Consider the following 17,597-nt stretch of genomic DNA (forward strand, 5'->3'; position numbering starts at 1 on the left):
TGGTTCTGTCCTGGATAAAGGCCTGGTCCACATGTTCTTGTGGTGGTGGCACGGTGCAGGCTCCTCTTTGGCTCTGCCATGGGATCAGTCATCTGCATCAACGCTGCCCGGACTCACCTTGGATTCTTGCACCTTCTGGAGTATAATGTCATGCTCCTCCTCGCAAATATCAAACACCTTTTTTCAAGATGGATATAAAAGCAAGAATATTTTTTTCATGAGCTCTTGGGAACAAACTCGACGCACTTAGAATGCAACCCGCACAAAACAAGCCTGCAATAGCTTGGCATGACATGGGAATGGATGTCACGATATTACGTTAGGTTACGAATACCTTCAGCAGGTAGGCAAAAATCTCCTCATCACTCGTCACATGCTCTGATGAAGGCACCCCCACTCGGTTGACGATTGTGTACACGACCTCCTCATAGAGCAAGTCCAGCTGTATGGAGAGGCGGGGCACACAGAATTGCGACACTTAAGACCCACATTCTGATGTACCGTTTTTCTTCTTTCTGTCATTGCAATTTCAAGTGTGAGGCAAGTGAAACAGCGGAGCTAACAAACCTCCACCCTGCTGGTTCTGTCCTGGATAAAGGCCTGGTCCACATGTTCTTGTGGTGGTGGCACGGTGCAGGCTCCTCTTTGGCTCTGCCATGGGATCAGTCATGAGGAAAACTTTATAATCAACTTATCGAGGAGGACATTATGCGCGCTTTCTTTACATGTGACAATACAAGCAATTGCCGCGACGACGCAACTGCGCTGAAAGGTTCGCTACTCTGATCATCCACTGCAAACATGTTCATGTACTCGGAAGAAACTGAGCGCGAAGCTGTTGCTGAACTGTAAGCAATCATGATGCCACGTTTGGGTGATGACAAACTCTTTGTCAAGATGCTGATAAATCATCAATGCGCTGTTAAGACTGGAGGTGAAACATCACCGCTGACGGCAGCTCGTCAGTGACCAACTTCCAAAACAAACGCTGGCCCCGTCTGTTCACAGACGTCACGGGCTGCGGCGCTGCCCACTCGCACTCCTTAGCTTGCTTGGTGTCGTTGGCCTGCGAACAGATGTAAAGGTGCAAGTCGGGCGAGAGGTTACCTCAGCCTGGCTGGCCTGCAACATGTTCTCCTGTTTCTGCAGAATGGTATTCATACGCTCAAAGAACTCCATGCTCTCTTCGGAGATCCTGCCAAGTAAACGAGGAGAAAAAAAAAACCAAAAAACGTGTTGATGAATGGGGTGTTTAGAATGACCGTAGTCTTTTTGGATTTTGAGCAGATTGGCTTCCTTTTACCCAACGTTGGGTTCATTGTTTTGACCCAGCAGGGTTGAAGATTGGATGTGGGCAAATCACGGTCAGAGCGACTCGCTGCGGACATTCCTGAGGTCCTCCAAGTTGCCTTGGTCTTGTCGTCCTTTTTGGATTCAACTTTACTTCCAAGCATGCTATGTTTCCTAGCCGTCTATCCAATACTGTACCCTGGTAATGTTGTAAAACCATCTGATGTGTAGGATTCGACTCGGGCATCTGTCAAAGAATGTTTGAAATGTTCGCGAGATCTTTTCCCAGTGCGTCACTTTTCATGTTGTTTTGTTTTGTGTTGAGCACTTCAAAGACAGCGTATGCCTGTGAAGTGTTAACAGCAAAACAACAAGCTCCCCTAATTGGTTTTGCCTTGATCTGTGGCGAAAAATACGATTTTTTTCTTTCTCTTTTAATGAAACCCACATGCCAGAAAGTCGAGCAATGATCCAAAGACTGGTTTGGAGCTTCTTCGATCACAATCTCTGCCCAATAAGACTTCCCAAAAAAAAAAAGAGTCGGGTGACTTGGAATCAGTCCTTAATTCGCTTAAACCAGGAGTGTCAAGCTCAATTTTTGTCATGGGCCACATTTTAGTTCCTGTTTCCCTTGGAGGGCTGTTATCACTGAAACCCAATAATATAAATAAATGTCAATAATGATGGTTTCTTCATCTATTGTTTAAGTTACTGTAATAAGGGGTTTGATAACAAGAAAATGCTGACAATATTTCTCTTATTGATCACATATGATAAAATTTTAAATTTTGGTCGAGATTTGAGCAAGCATCATGGAAGTTGACATGTTTGATTTGCCTTTGCGGGCCACATAAAATGATGTGACGGGCCAGATCTGGCCCCTGGGCCTTGAGTTTGACACCTGTGGCTTAAACTATTAAAATATGTTACTATTCAGTCCACAGTGTTAAACTGCACCCTAATGTCTATTGGACTAAATGTAGTCTGATGATTCTCATGACAGATGAAACTGGGCTCCACTGATGTGCTCCACCATGGCTGCTCTCTGGAATCTATTTTAATCAAATGAGCACAGCTGTGTGCAAAAATGCAAATCATCTTTTTTTTTTTCCCCCCCCAGTATTTATTCCGGATTTGAGAGAATTCCCGGACTCCCACAGGCCTCTCGGTCGTCATGGTGATCCACGGTGGCACTTTTCGAAAGCAGAGGGGGAATATATGGATAGAGTAGGAAGCTCCGGCACCTTGGGAATCCCACTTGCAAACCCTTTCCAAATCTCTCTCTCTCTCTAACGCTCTCTCCCCGGCATCTTTCCACCACCCCGCCGACCTGGATGGAAATCACCTCTGATCTGCGCAGCGGCAGAGCGGTGGGGATCAGCCCTTTTCCCCGAATCGCTTGCCACTCACCACTTTCCCATTTCCCTCCTCATATTACGCTGCGGTCAAGCCAGTCTATGTGAGGGCCCCCGTCACGCACTCTTTTATTGGCGTCATCGCATCGCAGCGGGCGTGTGGCAGCGCCATCCTCATCGCCACCCGCCGACTCTCGCCATGGCGGGGGGGAGCAGATGGTAAACCCCTGAGGTATTGATGAAGACTAATGGCAGCCATGCTGGGAGAGCTGGTCGAGCTCCTGCCACTTGGCCAAAAAAAAAAAAAAGTGGACTTGTTGGGCTAAACTAGCGGAAATATTTGACTGCTTAACCGGGTTAGAGTTAAAATCCGTGGAAATATTCCCGCAGATGGATGTTGGTTCATTGGAGTGTAGCTAGAATGAGTGAGTCTTACAAAAGGATTGCAAATGTGGTATTACAGTTTTTGTGGGGTTTTGTTTTTGCGATACAAATGAGCTCCACTCCATCATCTTCCTCGCGCTTTGAGACCCTCAATTCCCTCCACATCCGTTCTTAATTGTCGTGGGCATTGTAGTGAGCAGAAATCTGTTCGGTCTTCTGTCAGTCTTACTGTCGGAGGCATTTGGCAAAACATTGTCGAATCTTTTAATCCCAGCTTTTGGGAAAAAAAAACTTTTTTTTTTTTATTTTTTTAAATAATGCCTGATCTGACACAATGAAGTAAACACACTTGGATAATCATTCTTGTTCACGTCACCAGAAAAAGAAAAGTGGCTTGATGTTGCTAGGAAACAGGTTCTCATGTTGTTTTGAGTCAAATGTATTTCCCTGAATTCATTCCAATGCTTCAATTACATTTTTTTTTTCCCGCCGTCTGGGCTAGCGCGGAGATGGGAAGCAAACACGAAGAAGACGGGTTATTGAAAAAGCAGAGGTGACAAGCGGCCACTCGTTTTTCAAACGTCAACATCATGTGGCAGCACGTAAACAGCAATTACTCATGCGCGCATCACTGTCGGCGAGAGCATGAAAGACCATGCGATGCCTTCCAATCCGACATCATGCTTGTTATTTTTATTTTTTTTTTTTTAGTTATAAAGAAATCCGATTGTCACATGCTTGTCACTTGCGTCGGATCATCTCCGCAGGAGAATGTGCGTGACAAGAACCAACGCAATACCCTCGACAATTTCGACACGTTGGTGCTCTAATGACATCATTGATTAGGCAAGAAGGGGTGTCTGATAGAAGACAGAATCTGCCTTTTCCTTCAGTGGCACTAGCCAAAAAGAAAAGGGGAACCGTACCCCTAAAATAACGAGGACTGACTCAGCGTTGAAATGTTAAATCACTTTAGTGGGCCGCTTCTTTCCCCTCTATGGAGGTCCGCGCTCCCGGTGTGGTGATCCTCTGTGCGGGCACTGATTAAAAAGCAGTGACACAGAGCTGGCAAACCTGCTAATGAGATCGCGGCAAAGCAGAAACGCAAAGTGTGAAGTCCACCTCTGCCGACCGGAAACTGATTGTCGCATCCCAATGCAATTAGTGCACACACGCACACAAAACTACATTTTCCCCCCCAAACAGAAATGATCGACCTGCTGGTCTCCATTGTCAGTGAAAGCCTCAGTGCAAGTGTGTGTATGTGTGTGTGCGTGTGTGTGTGTACAGCGGTGTGAAGGGCTAACATAGATCAGCAGCCTGCATCTAATGACGAGCTCTCAGTATACATGCACGGCGGGGGCTCGGTGGGGAGGCTTTAACACCAAGGAGCCCGCATGGGAAATGAAGAATGACATGCACCGTAGTGACAGTTCAGAAGACTATTTAAAGGAGTAACCTACCTCCCCCATCCCCACAAAAAAAAAGAATTATAGCGGAGCTTATTGGATTAGGCATTTATTAAAATATTTAATCAGAGTGATACGCGAGGAGATAAACGGGTTGTGCGCAGCACCCGAGGTCGCCTTCCGGGTTAAAAATAAACACGGGCGTCATTACAAGGGAAGTTCACGTCGAGGCAGCAAAGCCTGGGTTTATGTTGCTATGGTTACCCCAGGTTCATACTATTAGTTGTTTTTTTTTTTTTTTGCTGCAGATGAGGCTTCAAAACAAGACTGAACTGGTGGTGGGGGGGGGGGGGGGGGGGGGGAATTTCACCTGTGTCGCTTGATTTGTTGCTACGAGACAAGCACATGGCAAACTTACATTCAATCGAAATGCAAGACAAAGATAAACAAGGGCTGTGTGAGTTTTCGCACGTATTCGCGCCATACAATACATTGCATATGCGATACTTGACATTGACAAACAAAGACCTATTCTTGCATTTCCTTACTTGGCGTCTGAGGGCGTTTGTTTACTTAACCGCAGAGAGCGCTAGGCAACCGTGAGGAGTAATGCGTTTGTTTTGTACCAATGTAGCAGACGTTTTTTTCTCGTGCTAATATTAGAATGATTCCAATACTGTACTCTGAAATACCGATATGTGTTGCGGAAAAGAGATGTCAATTTACGATTCAACGTCTTTAGCATTCCTTCAAATGGCGCAACACGCCCGTTGATCAAGTGGCGTAAGGCGTCAAATGGGGGTAAGGCATCCATTAGAGCGTAAATCTTATTGTTCGTGTTGTGGCATTTTTTTTTTTTTTAAAGTGGCCCATCACACCCAGCGATGAATTTGTGTTGACGCGTCCGTCAAAGCCGAAAAAAATTGGGGGTGTGGCATCAACCATATTTACTGAAGTGGCATGACACGTGGCAAAGAGTCCATGTGAGCCGACCTCACTACATTTGCAGTGCGGCATCTGTTCATTCAAGAGGCTTGACATGGATTAAAAACACTGATAGGAAACACAGTAAAATAAAGACAATCATGTATACATGCTATTGTATGATTTTGTTGTCCGTTGAATCCATATTGAACGTGAAGGCCACGATCCCCGAGATTTGAGATGAATTTCACACATCGATACAAACAATACATTTAGGAACAGCAGTGGGCTCGCTGCACCTCAGAACCGCGTGGTGTGAAGGTACACGAAGGCATTTGCAAAGCTATTGAAGCCTGACGGTGTGATGCTACATTGTGATATTATGCTTGATGAGTGCAACGGCGAGTCCGGAGATTGAGAATGAACACCAGCTGCGTTTGAAGAACAATATGGGTGGTTGTGAAGGTGGGGCTGGCTGGTTAAAAACAAATCAGAGGAAGCCTGTCTGTGACTCTTCGTCCTACTCGAGTATGTACAAAAAAAAAAAAAAGGCAGTTGCACAAACTATCACAGATGAAAGAAATTGTCTTGTGTGTGTGTGTGTGTGTGTGTGTGTGTGTGTGTGTCAACTTCTGCATTCAACGTTTATTGCACTGGGGGACTTATTGCCTTGCATATTATCTTCTTTCAATAATTCTCATTTATAATCTATAATTGGATGTATTATTTACTGGATACTTTATGGGATGGAGTTAATATTGTTATACTTTAATGTTTAGCACTGTATTTAGTTTTTAAAAATTTCATTCATCAATAATAATGTATTTATTTGTTTAGTTATTTCAAAACCTTTATTTGTCTCATAATGGATCAATTCCCAATTCACAGCAGCAAAGTTATGAAAGGAAGAAGTAGAAGAACGAAATATAGGAGCTGCTGTAAAGGCAGCCACTCTCGCGGCGCCATCTTGAAGTCAAAATAACAAAATAATACAACACAACACAGAAGACACAGACCGTCGTTCAATCTTAACCACTTTTCTGCCTCCTCTTTGTTGTATGAAGCAGTTACAGATTTAATTGTTATACTTTTAATGTAATTTAAAATAGAGCACATGTATCAAGTATCGACAAAAGTGAGCAGTTTGGGAGTCGAATTTGCCGATGAGGGATTATGAATGTATCAAAAATATAATTGCAAATGTTTTTGTGACAACCTTATGATTTTTTTTCACTCCAAAAAAATAATAATAATAAAATAATTGTGTGCATCCGCGCTTGACTCACCTTCGGGATAAGGGCTCTGGGCAGTGGCTGAGAGGGCTGCCGGCAGCGGGCGGCGATTCCCTACGGCTCCTCAACGACTGGCTCCTTTGCACCTGCCGCAAGACGCTACTCTTCAGGTCCAGCAGCGTGGTCATGGCGCTACACTGCCGGCCCCCCCAAAAGACAAGGAGGGTGACAAAGAATTCAGGGGGTTTGTCTCAGTTTTTTTTTTCTTTAGGTAGTTTTTATTGTAATTTATTTTTCAAAAAGGCTTTTTTTTTGGTTGTTTTTTTGTTTTTATTCGTTTTAGCTTTTTTTTTTTTTTTTTTTTTTTTTTAATATATGGAGTCTTTGTGTAATAAAACACGGTCATCATTTTTCGATATGGACGTATAGCAACACCGAAATAATTTTAAAAGGAACCCTGAAAGCTCGTGATATTGGCAAAGACGAAAAAAAAAGGACATTTCGGACAGAAGTAACCGAAGGACGATCCTGTGTCTGGATTGCGAGTTCACACATCCAAGGAAGCCGCACACAATGAATGCATGACAAGCGTAATGACAACTGCTTTCAACACAAAGAAAGGGCCATGGGCAGTGACTCTGTTCCACCTCTCGATAGCGCCTCGGAATACGGCAAATTCGCGGGTCCACTTCAACTGCTTCGGTGTCAAACAAACACGAAGGTCAGAAAAGTGGGGAAAAAGCCGGCCAGCGTGTCTCATTAGTTGGTCGTCATCGCCATGGCAACCTCCGACTGCAGTTGAACCCCTCCCCTCGTTGCCAGATCTCACATCGAGCCGTGAACATCCGTCGGAGGTGTTGGCCAAAACGCTTGATTGACAGTCATGCTCATTTAGGTTATTGTCGAAAGAAATCATCCGGACGTTGAAATCAATTTCTCTGAGACACCTGGAGGAGGTGCGCGTTTCATGGCACACCTTTTGGGGCTTCAAACGAAATGCTACGACAATCAGGAACGGGGATTTGATGACATTTGTTTGATCAATTTGGTGTTCGGGTTGGTCTACCTGGCTGTTGCTGATGCTTTTTTCGTTTTTTTTTTTTTCTTAATAAACCTAATGAGAACACTTGCTCTGTGTGAATTAAAACATCTGTAAGTGTCCTTCATTTGTTCACTTTGACTTTGTGTCACAGGCGACTTTCTTACAATGAGTTGGAATTTAAATGGGACATTTTATGGCAATGTGGCTTTTTAATTGCTCGTGTACAAACAGTTGAGCCTCGGGAGTGCCGGCCCACCTATCAAGTGGGAAAGTAAAACAACCAAGTCAATCACTTGGCACTGCCAATATCAGAAAATGTGCCTGTGAGCGAGCCTGTGTCACATGCTTCAGCCGTGCTCCCTAAATTGGCAAGTAAAAATCGGTGCCTTGAGGATGAAGTACTGCCTCCGCATATGAAAATACAGTTTTTGCGTTTACCGTCGTTTTGGGCTCTTGCTTTATTTTCATTTTTTTGATCCTTGAGTACTTTTGACCAAAGCAGATGTCATACATGTAACTGACAAATACTTCTAAAATTGCACAATCTTGCGATACTGCGCCAACAGTATAAACGTGACGCATTAAAATGGATTGCGCAACGTAGAATAGATGCTATATTTTGATAAAAGCAGACATTCTCAGCAGTCGCTTGTCACGTCCACTTTCATTCCACTTCGAGGTTGCCTTTGTCGACTAACAGAGTTATGTCACCTTCATAACATGGCAGCTTTCTGCAGAGAAGATTCAAATAAAGTCAGATGGATTTAATGAAAGCGAGCGGCGCAAGGCAGCTAGCGCACGGCGGGTTTTCCTCGCAATATCAACAAACAATATTCAATATAAATCAGATCAAGTTGGCCTAAATCGACCCCTCCCCACCCCATCCCCCCATTTACTATAAGTGACCATTTACTCTAAAGTGATAATGTATAATGCAATATCAACAAACAATATTTAATAAATCAGATCAAGTTGGCCTAAATCGACCCCCCCACCCTATCCCCCCCATTTACTATAAGTGACCATTTACTCTAAAGTGATAATGTATAATCCCTGGGCCACTTGATGGGATTATCCGAGCATCTCCTCATTTTATTAGCATTTAATCATTTTAATATCAACAGAAGGTTGAGGGTCTATAAATACCCGCATCTTATAACCCACATTACGCATTACTTTGCTGATACCTTATCACGTTTACTGTAACTTGATGGTCGCATTTGCTTCATTCATTCATTATAATCTCTTCCGATAAATGTCACTTGGGGGGGCGGGGGTGATTCTGCTGGAGATACCCTCGAGACGGCCACCATTCATTTCAGACAGACCAAAGCTGGATTTAAATTAGATGCTTGTAAGTGTCACAATTATGATTTTTTTTTTTTTCCTTTCAAGTGGTACAACTGAGAAGTAAGTCGTAGCGGCGCAAAGAGGAATAAAAAAAGAAAAAGAAAATAAAGATCGTACAGACCAAAATTATTGGTCATCAAATCGCAACGTAGTAAAATGCGATTGTGAAATCGGAAATGCTGAAATTTGGCAAAAAAAATAAATTAATTACAAAAAATTTAAATGTTATTTAATTATTTTATAGCAGTTTATTTTCATGCCAATTAATTTATGGCTAGTGTTTATTTAAAAAAATACGTGGGACTTCACAAAAAAAAACAAAAAACAATCGCACATTAAACCACAATCGCGATATTGAAGTGTTACGAAAAGAGACACTCCCCCCTGCAAATTTTGTGATTTTCAGCTTTTCGTGGGAATCGGGCAATAGGACCTGCAGTGTAAATCCAGCCCAAGTGAGTTTTTGCTACATCCGCACGTCTCGCGAAGCCCTTTGTGTGTGGTTGCAAATCAAGAGAGGTGAGGAAGAGCCAGCTCACAAAGGACGGCTGACAAGATGCACAAGAGAACCCGAGTGATTGATGGAGACGCCGTTCCACACAGTCAGCCCGGCTCGCCTGAACACTCTTTTAAAAAGTTGACAGGCCACGTCTGAGAAGCTCGGCGAGGCAGAGGTGCCTCGGGCGGGAGCGCTTCAAGCAGAACAATGGCAGCTGCTATTAGCCAAGTGTAATGAAGGACAATTAGCAGAATGGGAGTCTTGAGTGGACGTCGTTTTGAATTAATATCATTAACCCGATCGCTTTTGTCTGAATCGGATTAAGAGCAAAGTCATTCCCAGACTCAAAAGTTTTAAGATTAGCAGAGCGACAGAGGCAAATTAAGTTTCTAATAGCCAGAGGTGGCGGAAATTAAAAATCAATAGATCTTTGCTCCCGCTTTAGAATTCAGGACCTTTTAGGCATTCGGTCGTGAAAAAAACAAAATCTGGGTGTACTTCAAACACTCCAGAAAAGACGTTGCACACTCTGCAGTACAGCAGATTGCGTGAGCATAAGGCCTGATTTTAATTTTATCGTATTCATCTTCGCCATCAGTCTCGCAATATTATCAATACTGTCACAATGTCCCAATTCAACACATCAAAATAGGTGATAGACAGTTGAATATTTTGACGTCTGAAAGTTCTGTCTGGTATACAAACAGGAACATAAACAATAATAACAATGAATTACTCTAGCTAGCATATTTGACCAGCCTTCCGGATTAGTGGGCTTTGTTTCTTCGGTATGCCAAATTTTCTCTTTGTGTTCATCATGAAACAAAATAAGATTGGAATTTTTTTTTTTTTTTTTTTTAAATCACCCACAACTTAACAGGAGGGTTAAGATCTAAATGCTGGATAAATACATTTAGGAAGGCCACATTTTGTATTGATCCCATTCAATTTTGCCGGTGTAGCACAATACTTTGCGCACTGATTGTGAGCGCAACCGTGGAATTCATCAGACGAATCACAGACTCAGTCAGTCGTAAGGAAGTGAAAGATGCATCGGCGGACGAGATTTTATCGATCCACAACGCTGACATCTGGCAAACTCATCGAGTGTCCACTCCATTAGCCTCAAGTGTCGCGTCTTCCCTGCCACATATTTTCAATGGTTCATTTCAAATGCCTCCCGCTGAGAGAAAGAGTTGGAAAATTCCCCCGGTTTGGATCAAAGGCACGTTATCGAAATGCAAATCAACGGGGGGGCAAAAAAAGACCCACGGTAGGCACACAAGCAGAGTGGTCATAACTCATTTCCAATAGCGAAGAGATAGCTTACACGTGTCCAATTCCAATTCCATCACTTCAAATCTTATTTTGCGCTTGCAATGTCCTCATAACATGGTAAAAAAAAAAAAACTGATCTATTTTCGAAAGCCGGCTCCCCGAGTCATTCAACTACGCGGCCTGTGACAGGAACAGAATGTAGACAATCATAGAAGCACCTTGACTGACAAATAAGGAAATAGCAGTCAATAAAACACAATACGTCGTACCCAATGTCGGGTTCCCCAGACGCCGAGAAGTATTTTCCGAAACAAGTTTTTTTTTTTTCCTTGATCACAATACCGTTTTTCAATACTCATTAGAAACATCAGCGCACATAAGCGAGTTTCTGCTCTTTGTTTTGGAGGGATCATGTGTGATCCTGCAAAATTCTCAAATGTGAACCATTCCTTAGTCAACATTTCTTTTACTTTTCAATAAGCTCAACTATGCGTTTTGTTCACACTGACAATTTCAACATTATTTCCAAGCGGGAGCTCGGTTGGTGAGTAATGTGGCATCCAAGTGCATGTCCATTTTGCTGCCTCTCCGAGTGAAAAATGATGAGATGTTTTCAATGCTTCGCTGCGCCTAAGTCGTGATCGGCAGCTCACTTGGCGCCATCTCCGAGAGACCTCCCGAAGCGTGTCGCTGAAAGTGAAAATGTTGTCTTCGCTGCACTGAGGGTGGGGTCACACACACACACACACACACACACACACACACACACACACACACACACACACACACACACACACACTCCAGCAGGAAGCGGCACGTCGTTTGCAGCGTGGCCCGTGTTGACAGGCAACAGCGGCAAGCACCTGCCTCTCAGGTGAACTCATTTCAATTACAGCCGGGGACCTCTCCCAACAGGATTTCACTCTGTGGTGACAAAACGGGCCTCACTAGTAGCGATCGGGGAGTGGAGTGGGGGGGTGTTGTGGGCGAGGGAGGGGATTTCAGCAGCTGCCAGGGGGAACGAAGTCAAGGCCAAGTAAATGCCTTTCTCCCAATGTCGGTGCCAACGGCATGCCAGGGGAAACGCTCGCTCGCCAGTGTCTCTTCTTTGTGAGCCAATGAGCCTGGCAGGCAAAGGCGCCTTGCTGAGTGTCTCTATGGTAATGGCAGAGGGAAGGGAGCTCGTAAATACAGGTAAATGGAATTTCACAAAAGGGCCAGCAGAGCCTTGATGTCCTAATGGGCTCGCCTTAACGCAGCCAAACGTACACGCAGTTGGACATGTGGCCGCCCTCTCGAGGGCTTGTAAGATGAAGGAGATACAAGAAGAGAGACCCATGAGGTGACTTTTTATGCCCGGGTGGTTTCGAGCAGATTCTAAACACAGTTGAAGGAGCCATTAATAGCGTAGCGGTTCGATTTGGATCGAGTCTCAGTCACTGACTCATTCGAAATCTTCCGGCGATTGACTGGTGACCACTCCATGGGGTGGCCACACGGTCCCTGGCATGAAAACGAGCAGATCGCATCGTGCAAAAACTTTAATCTGCTTTCTAAATATCAGATCAGCATGTCCAAAAAAAATTAAAATCGTTTAAATGGATCTCCGCTGAATCCTCCTTTCACGCCGAGAGACAATGAACCATCAATTCAATTTGGAGAGCTTGAAGAGACAAGTGGATCAAAGTGACAGCTCTGTGACACTAACCTCGGATAAACACAAAAAGCTTCTGCCCATAGATAGCATGATGTCTCTGCACATTGTAATAAGTTTTAAAATTTCAGAGACAACACACAGGATGAGGAAAAGGGTTCTTACTGCTCTTACAGTATAGTGCGTGGGAGACTCAAAATGACCAACACGCACGTAACCATGTCCACATGAGGGCTGAGCAATTTTGAAAAATAATCTAATCACAATTTTTGTAATTCCGATATTGCAATAGGAATTTAATACCTGTTGTTGGAGCAAATCTGGGAGAGAATATCACACGTACCCTAACACCACCATAATCACTTTGGATAATCTTTCAGAGACGACTGTCAGGTAACGACCAATCACAGCTCGGCTTGCAAGCATCACACGACCAAACTCAAAAACAAATGAGTCGCGATTGGCCATTACCTGAGCAACTGTGATGTCATTTTCGGTTGACAGCAAGGGACAAAATGGCCACCCCGTGAGATGCATAAAAACAAGAGAATTTTCTTACTTCATTCATTCTCTACAAACGCAATATGAATCAGAATACCATGTTTGGACTGGTGGGGGCACACAGTACATATTGAAAAGAAAATTTGGGGGTTTGACTTCCCCTTTAAGATCTGAGAGAGAAATCCAGTCAGTCACTCTATTCCCAAAAGCTCCTGGTGGCTCTTGTCAATGCACCTGAAAGCCGAATTGGCCGGGCCATTGATCCGGCGCGGAAAATCCAGTGGAACTGAGAGCTTTTACATGCCGTGTCTGCACCTTCGCCAAACAGGGAGACACCCTACCGTTTGTGCGACGACAACATGGCCTCAGTTCGCCTCATACACTCACTCACTACAAGCACTTTCGAAATAACTCAGCCATTACAGTAAAAGAAAAGGAGACAAAGGCGCTCACCCATGCTGTAATTAAAGGCGTATGAGCAATATTGTTACGGTGCCTCTTTGAGTGCCAACGAGAACAAAGCACTATCCGCCACTATAACGCTGATGCTCAATATGATCAAAAGGTTGACGGTGATTAATTCACAACTAATTGCTGCGTGGGGTTGAGTCTAAAACCGAGTCAGCCGGCTTCTGAAGGAAAGAGGACAAAGTTAGACATCGGAGGATATTTTTAGGTATGGAGATTTCAGACATTTGCACATATGTTGCGCTGTGTTGCAAACCGTTGCTTCCTCTCACTCTGAGGCTCTCTGCTAGACTATCAGTGCTGCTTTCAACCCGTATTCTGAAATTATTGGCCACAATTCAAAACACATGGGTGCAGTTTTTGTGTCTGAAAAACTGCTGCTCTGACCTCCCCTGACCAAATAATAACACGTCTCCCATGGCAACTTGGTGCCATAGTTCTGTTGTATTATTTTTATTTTATTTTCACTGTTCTGGAAAGCGCTTTGTTGTAGCTGCAGCTGTTGTGAAAGTGCTATATAAATAAAGATGCATTGTATTGTATATAACCTGGACCTATATCTAAATTGTAAGAAAATAATGACAGTGGGATAAGAGTTTACATTTCCCAAACCTGAATACATAAAGAATGTCATACATGAAAGGGAAAGCTTGTGCTCCTGATTTGGAAAAAAAAAAAAACAGCAAAAGAAAAAAAAATCGGCATTTTAATTTCATGGCAGGTTTTACATCACCTTAGTGTGTCTAACTCAAAATAAATGTAACTTTTTTGTCATTGTGGCAAGATCAACAAAAAAAAGTGATATCTTCCCGATATTAGGGCTTGAACTTTCTCTTGTCAAACACAGGCATTCATATTTTATCGTACCTGAACTTTAGCCCCCTTTTAATAGATATGTTAATTTTAACAGCTCAACAGGTGTCAATCGACAAAGCTCGCAAGTGATGTGAGTCAGAACAACAGAAAAAAAATGAATATTTTGACACAAAATGCTCCAAATAAAAATAAAAGCAGTCGTTCGCGCTATTAATTAAACGACGAGACGTCCAGCTTGGCTTACCTGTGTGTCTCCTCCGGGCAGTTATCCGCTCTCAACAATTGTTTTGTCGCCGCGACTCAGAGTTGCTCTCCGCGGAACTACCACTCGGCTCGGGCGTGTGATCAACTTGCCAGTGAGGCTTTGGATGTTTTTCTTGTGACAGGCGACAGAGAAACGCTCATTTTTAGACCTTCGAGACGCTTTGGCAAGCTCATGTTTTCCCCATATGAGCTACCAAATATGGTCACAGGAAGCGTGATGGTCAATTCAAGTCCCTCAAAGAGTGTAGGAAATATCATAATTATAATTCATTCGAAAAATAAGATTTATGAAAACTACAGTAGCCTTTTTATAACGTCTTGGAGACGAAGATGTTTTGCCAATTCAGTTGTATTTAAGTTTTTGTGTTGTTTTAAACCACAAAATTCAAACGTTGCCATTCTTTTTTTTTGGCCTTAAATATTGAATTATTTGTGTTTGTGTTTTTCTAATAGATTTACTATCATTAAATTATAATCAGATGTGTGTTTTCTATAAACATATGTTGGGCAAAAAACAACCAAAAATAGAAAAAAATTAAATGCCTAAATTACGTCACCCACATCTTGCACCTGAACGCATCACTCGACTGTTGCTGAGGGATGGCTCTGAGAGGATTTTTCTCCTCTCACAAGGCAGCAGGTGCAGGTCTTGGATCAGTCACAGTGGCTTCCATGTAATTCAACTTTCTTATGCCCTTTAACTTGTCAAAACTTCCATTCTGCCACCAATTTGAGGCATAAAAATACTTTTTTGTCAGGAGTCTAATAAGGACTCTTAAAAAGGTCGTTGGGTCTGTGCTCGGCCTTGAAGAGCCTGACAGTTGTCCTCTGTGAATCTGGCTTGAAATAATTATGACAGAACTTTATCTCACGTTAACCTCCATTCCCTCATTTTTAACTGTTGGCATAATGGAAGATCAATTAACATTTAGCTAATAACCAGGAAATGTCACTTCCTGTGATGCTGCTGATATTAAACTACCAAATTAGCTTACATCAATGTAACTCTGCACAGCATATGCCAATCCAGTAAAGCAGATGGCACGCACTCACATTACAGTACGTGCTTTATAAGGCATATTTATCACCTTAATGTTTGCGCGTAAGAACACACAAGCTTGTGCAGAAACGCTTTAAATAGATACAAGGATGTAATTATATGCCGGCAGGCGATAGGTGCCTCACTTCTTGCACAAAATATGATATTCTTAAATGCTTTTTCATGGCAGACTCAAAAAGTGTGTAGCTCAGAGCTATATTATTATACAACATGCTTGCTAATACATCACAGCAACCTCAGTAGTGGGGATGACATTAGAACAATCTGACTGGTCAATGGATCAGGGCTTTCCGCAAATAATGGCCTCTGTCTGCTCTACTAAATGCCGTGCCTCGGTTCATCGGTCGGTACTTTGTCAATGAATGACCCTTGTATGTTTTCTCTGTCAGTCAGTTAGCAGACACCGCTGTGTTCATCTCTGCCCTCAAAAAATGCCTTACTTCAAATAAATGCTTGGTACTCTATGTAGTTGATTCAACAAATAGCACCAGAAACTATGTCAGGAAATAGAAAATAAGACGCATACAGTTGTACTAGTCAGTTTAATCAGTGTTCTGTGGTATTTAAACTTCCGGTTGGCGCTGTCAGCCAGAATGAGTGAAAGTTACCATGAATTTTTCAAACTATATGTAAAAATGATTTCATCCATCCATTTTCTATGGCACTTGTCCTCACTGGGGTTATGAGTGCTTTGGGAGAGAGTCGTCCGGGATCCACCTTGGACTGGTTGCTGGCCAGTCGCATTATAAAAAACATGATTTCATTTCATTAAGAAAAAAGTAACAACGTTGACATTTTCAAAACAATTACAAGAGTGTTCATTGCACATTCAACTGAATTATAGGGCCTGTTAACAATTTCAAATCAATTCACCATTAGTCTCCTCATTTAATGAAACCCAAAACCTCAGGTGTATCGCCATTGGTTGCTTGTCGCATTTAAGACCTCCTCAACTGTGTGGCACTTGCTCGCCATGGCAAGGCCAGTCTGAGCTGTGATTGACAGGTGGCCCCGTAGAGGGAGAACCACCCGAGGACTCATTTGGGTGGAAAACAAAACAATTGACGTCCCATTTAAATTTTGCCACGTTTTGACATTATCCCAGGCAAAATAACAAAAAACAGGAGAACCCCCGCCACCACCTCCCCGCACCCATCGCCTTGTTTCCATGGACACGTCATGAGAGAAGTTCCCCAGCTGGCTCCCTCTGCCTGCTTGAATACCAAGTGAAGAGGTTATTTATACGACCTGATCTCATGCGCAGGCTCTTTAATTGCTCGCCACTAATTATTTTAATAATCTATCGTGGTTTGAATGATTGCAACCTGATGAATGCCGAACCGTCATGTCACCATAAAATGACGCAGTACCCTTTCTTGTGTTGTGGAACAATCCTACAGTATCCATCTATTTTAGCGCTTCTCCTCACTAGAGTGAGTTGGAGCCTCACCCAGCTAACTTTCGCATGGCACATTTAGACGAGCAACCATTCACACTCACAGTCACACCTATGAAAAATTTTGAGTCTTCAATTAGCCGAACAGGCAAGTTTGAGTTTTTTTTGGATGTGAGAAGAAGCTGTACCTTGAGGAAAACCCACGCAAGACCAGAACAAAGATTCAAAGAGCAGAAATATACAAAATATATTGTTAAATAGTACACAGTCAGGTTGCTAACTGAATCATGCTATGTGATTTGCTCATAATAGTCAGACATGTCCACCCTGTGATCATCCACCTGGTCAGCAAGCTCACATCTTTTCATATTTGCATGTACAGTGTCTGATTGCAAAAAAAAAAGAAGATTCCATTTATTCAGTCAATACATATTGCTCCTCTCTACTTTTTATTAAACTTCGCACTCAATCAGGTGGCGTTTGTTTTTTAACCTGCGTGCTTATTGCGCCACCCACAGGTATAGTAGAGAACTGCACACTTCAGCGCACATACCCTCCCGACTTTCTGTCACTGGTGTTAGTTTTTCGCCCGAGCGATAGGGGGCAGTACATCCACGTCTAACTCCTTGCCGGTTGACTGCCAAAACAAACAACAAAGCGAAGAAGAAACAGAAG

At 43.0% G+C, this 17,597-nt stretch overlaps 1 protein-coding gene across 1 annotated transcript in view; it reads right to left on the reverse strand.

Moving 5' to 3' along the window:
* baiap3 (BAI1 associated protein 3) overlaps positions 1 to 14,805 on the reverse strand; it is a 28,150-nt gene extending 13,345 nt beyond the window's left edge. Inside the window, exons 1-6 of the mRNA XM_019875812.1 lie at positions 14,447 to 14,805; positions 6,649 to 6,791; positions 1,108 to 1,195; positions 568 to 651; positions 335 to 442; positions 118 to 177 (exon numbers count right to left, since the gene is read on the reverse strand). Coding sequence (XP_019731371.1) covers positions 118 to 177; positions 335 to 442; positions 568 to 651; positions 1,108 to 1,195; positions 6,649 to 6,782 — 474 coding nt within the window. The 5' untranslated portion in view covers positions 6,783 to 6,791; positions 14,447 to 14,805. The remainder of the gene's footprint in view (positions 1 to 117; positions 178 to 334; positions 443 to 567; positions 652 to 1,107; positions 1,196 to 6,648; positions 6,792 to 14,446) is intronic.
* Between the last annotated feature and the right edge of the window lie 2,792 nt (positions 14,806 to 17,597).

Source organism: Hippocampus comes, unplaced genomic scaffold (genome assembly GCF_001891065.2).
Source record: "Hippocampus comes isolate QL1 unplaced genomic scaffold, H_comes_QL1_v1.1 scaffold93, whole genome shotgun sequence".
Lineage (NCBI taxonomy): Eukaryota > Metazoa > Chordata > Actinopteri > Syngnathiformes > Syngnathidae > Hippocampus > Hippocampus comes.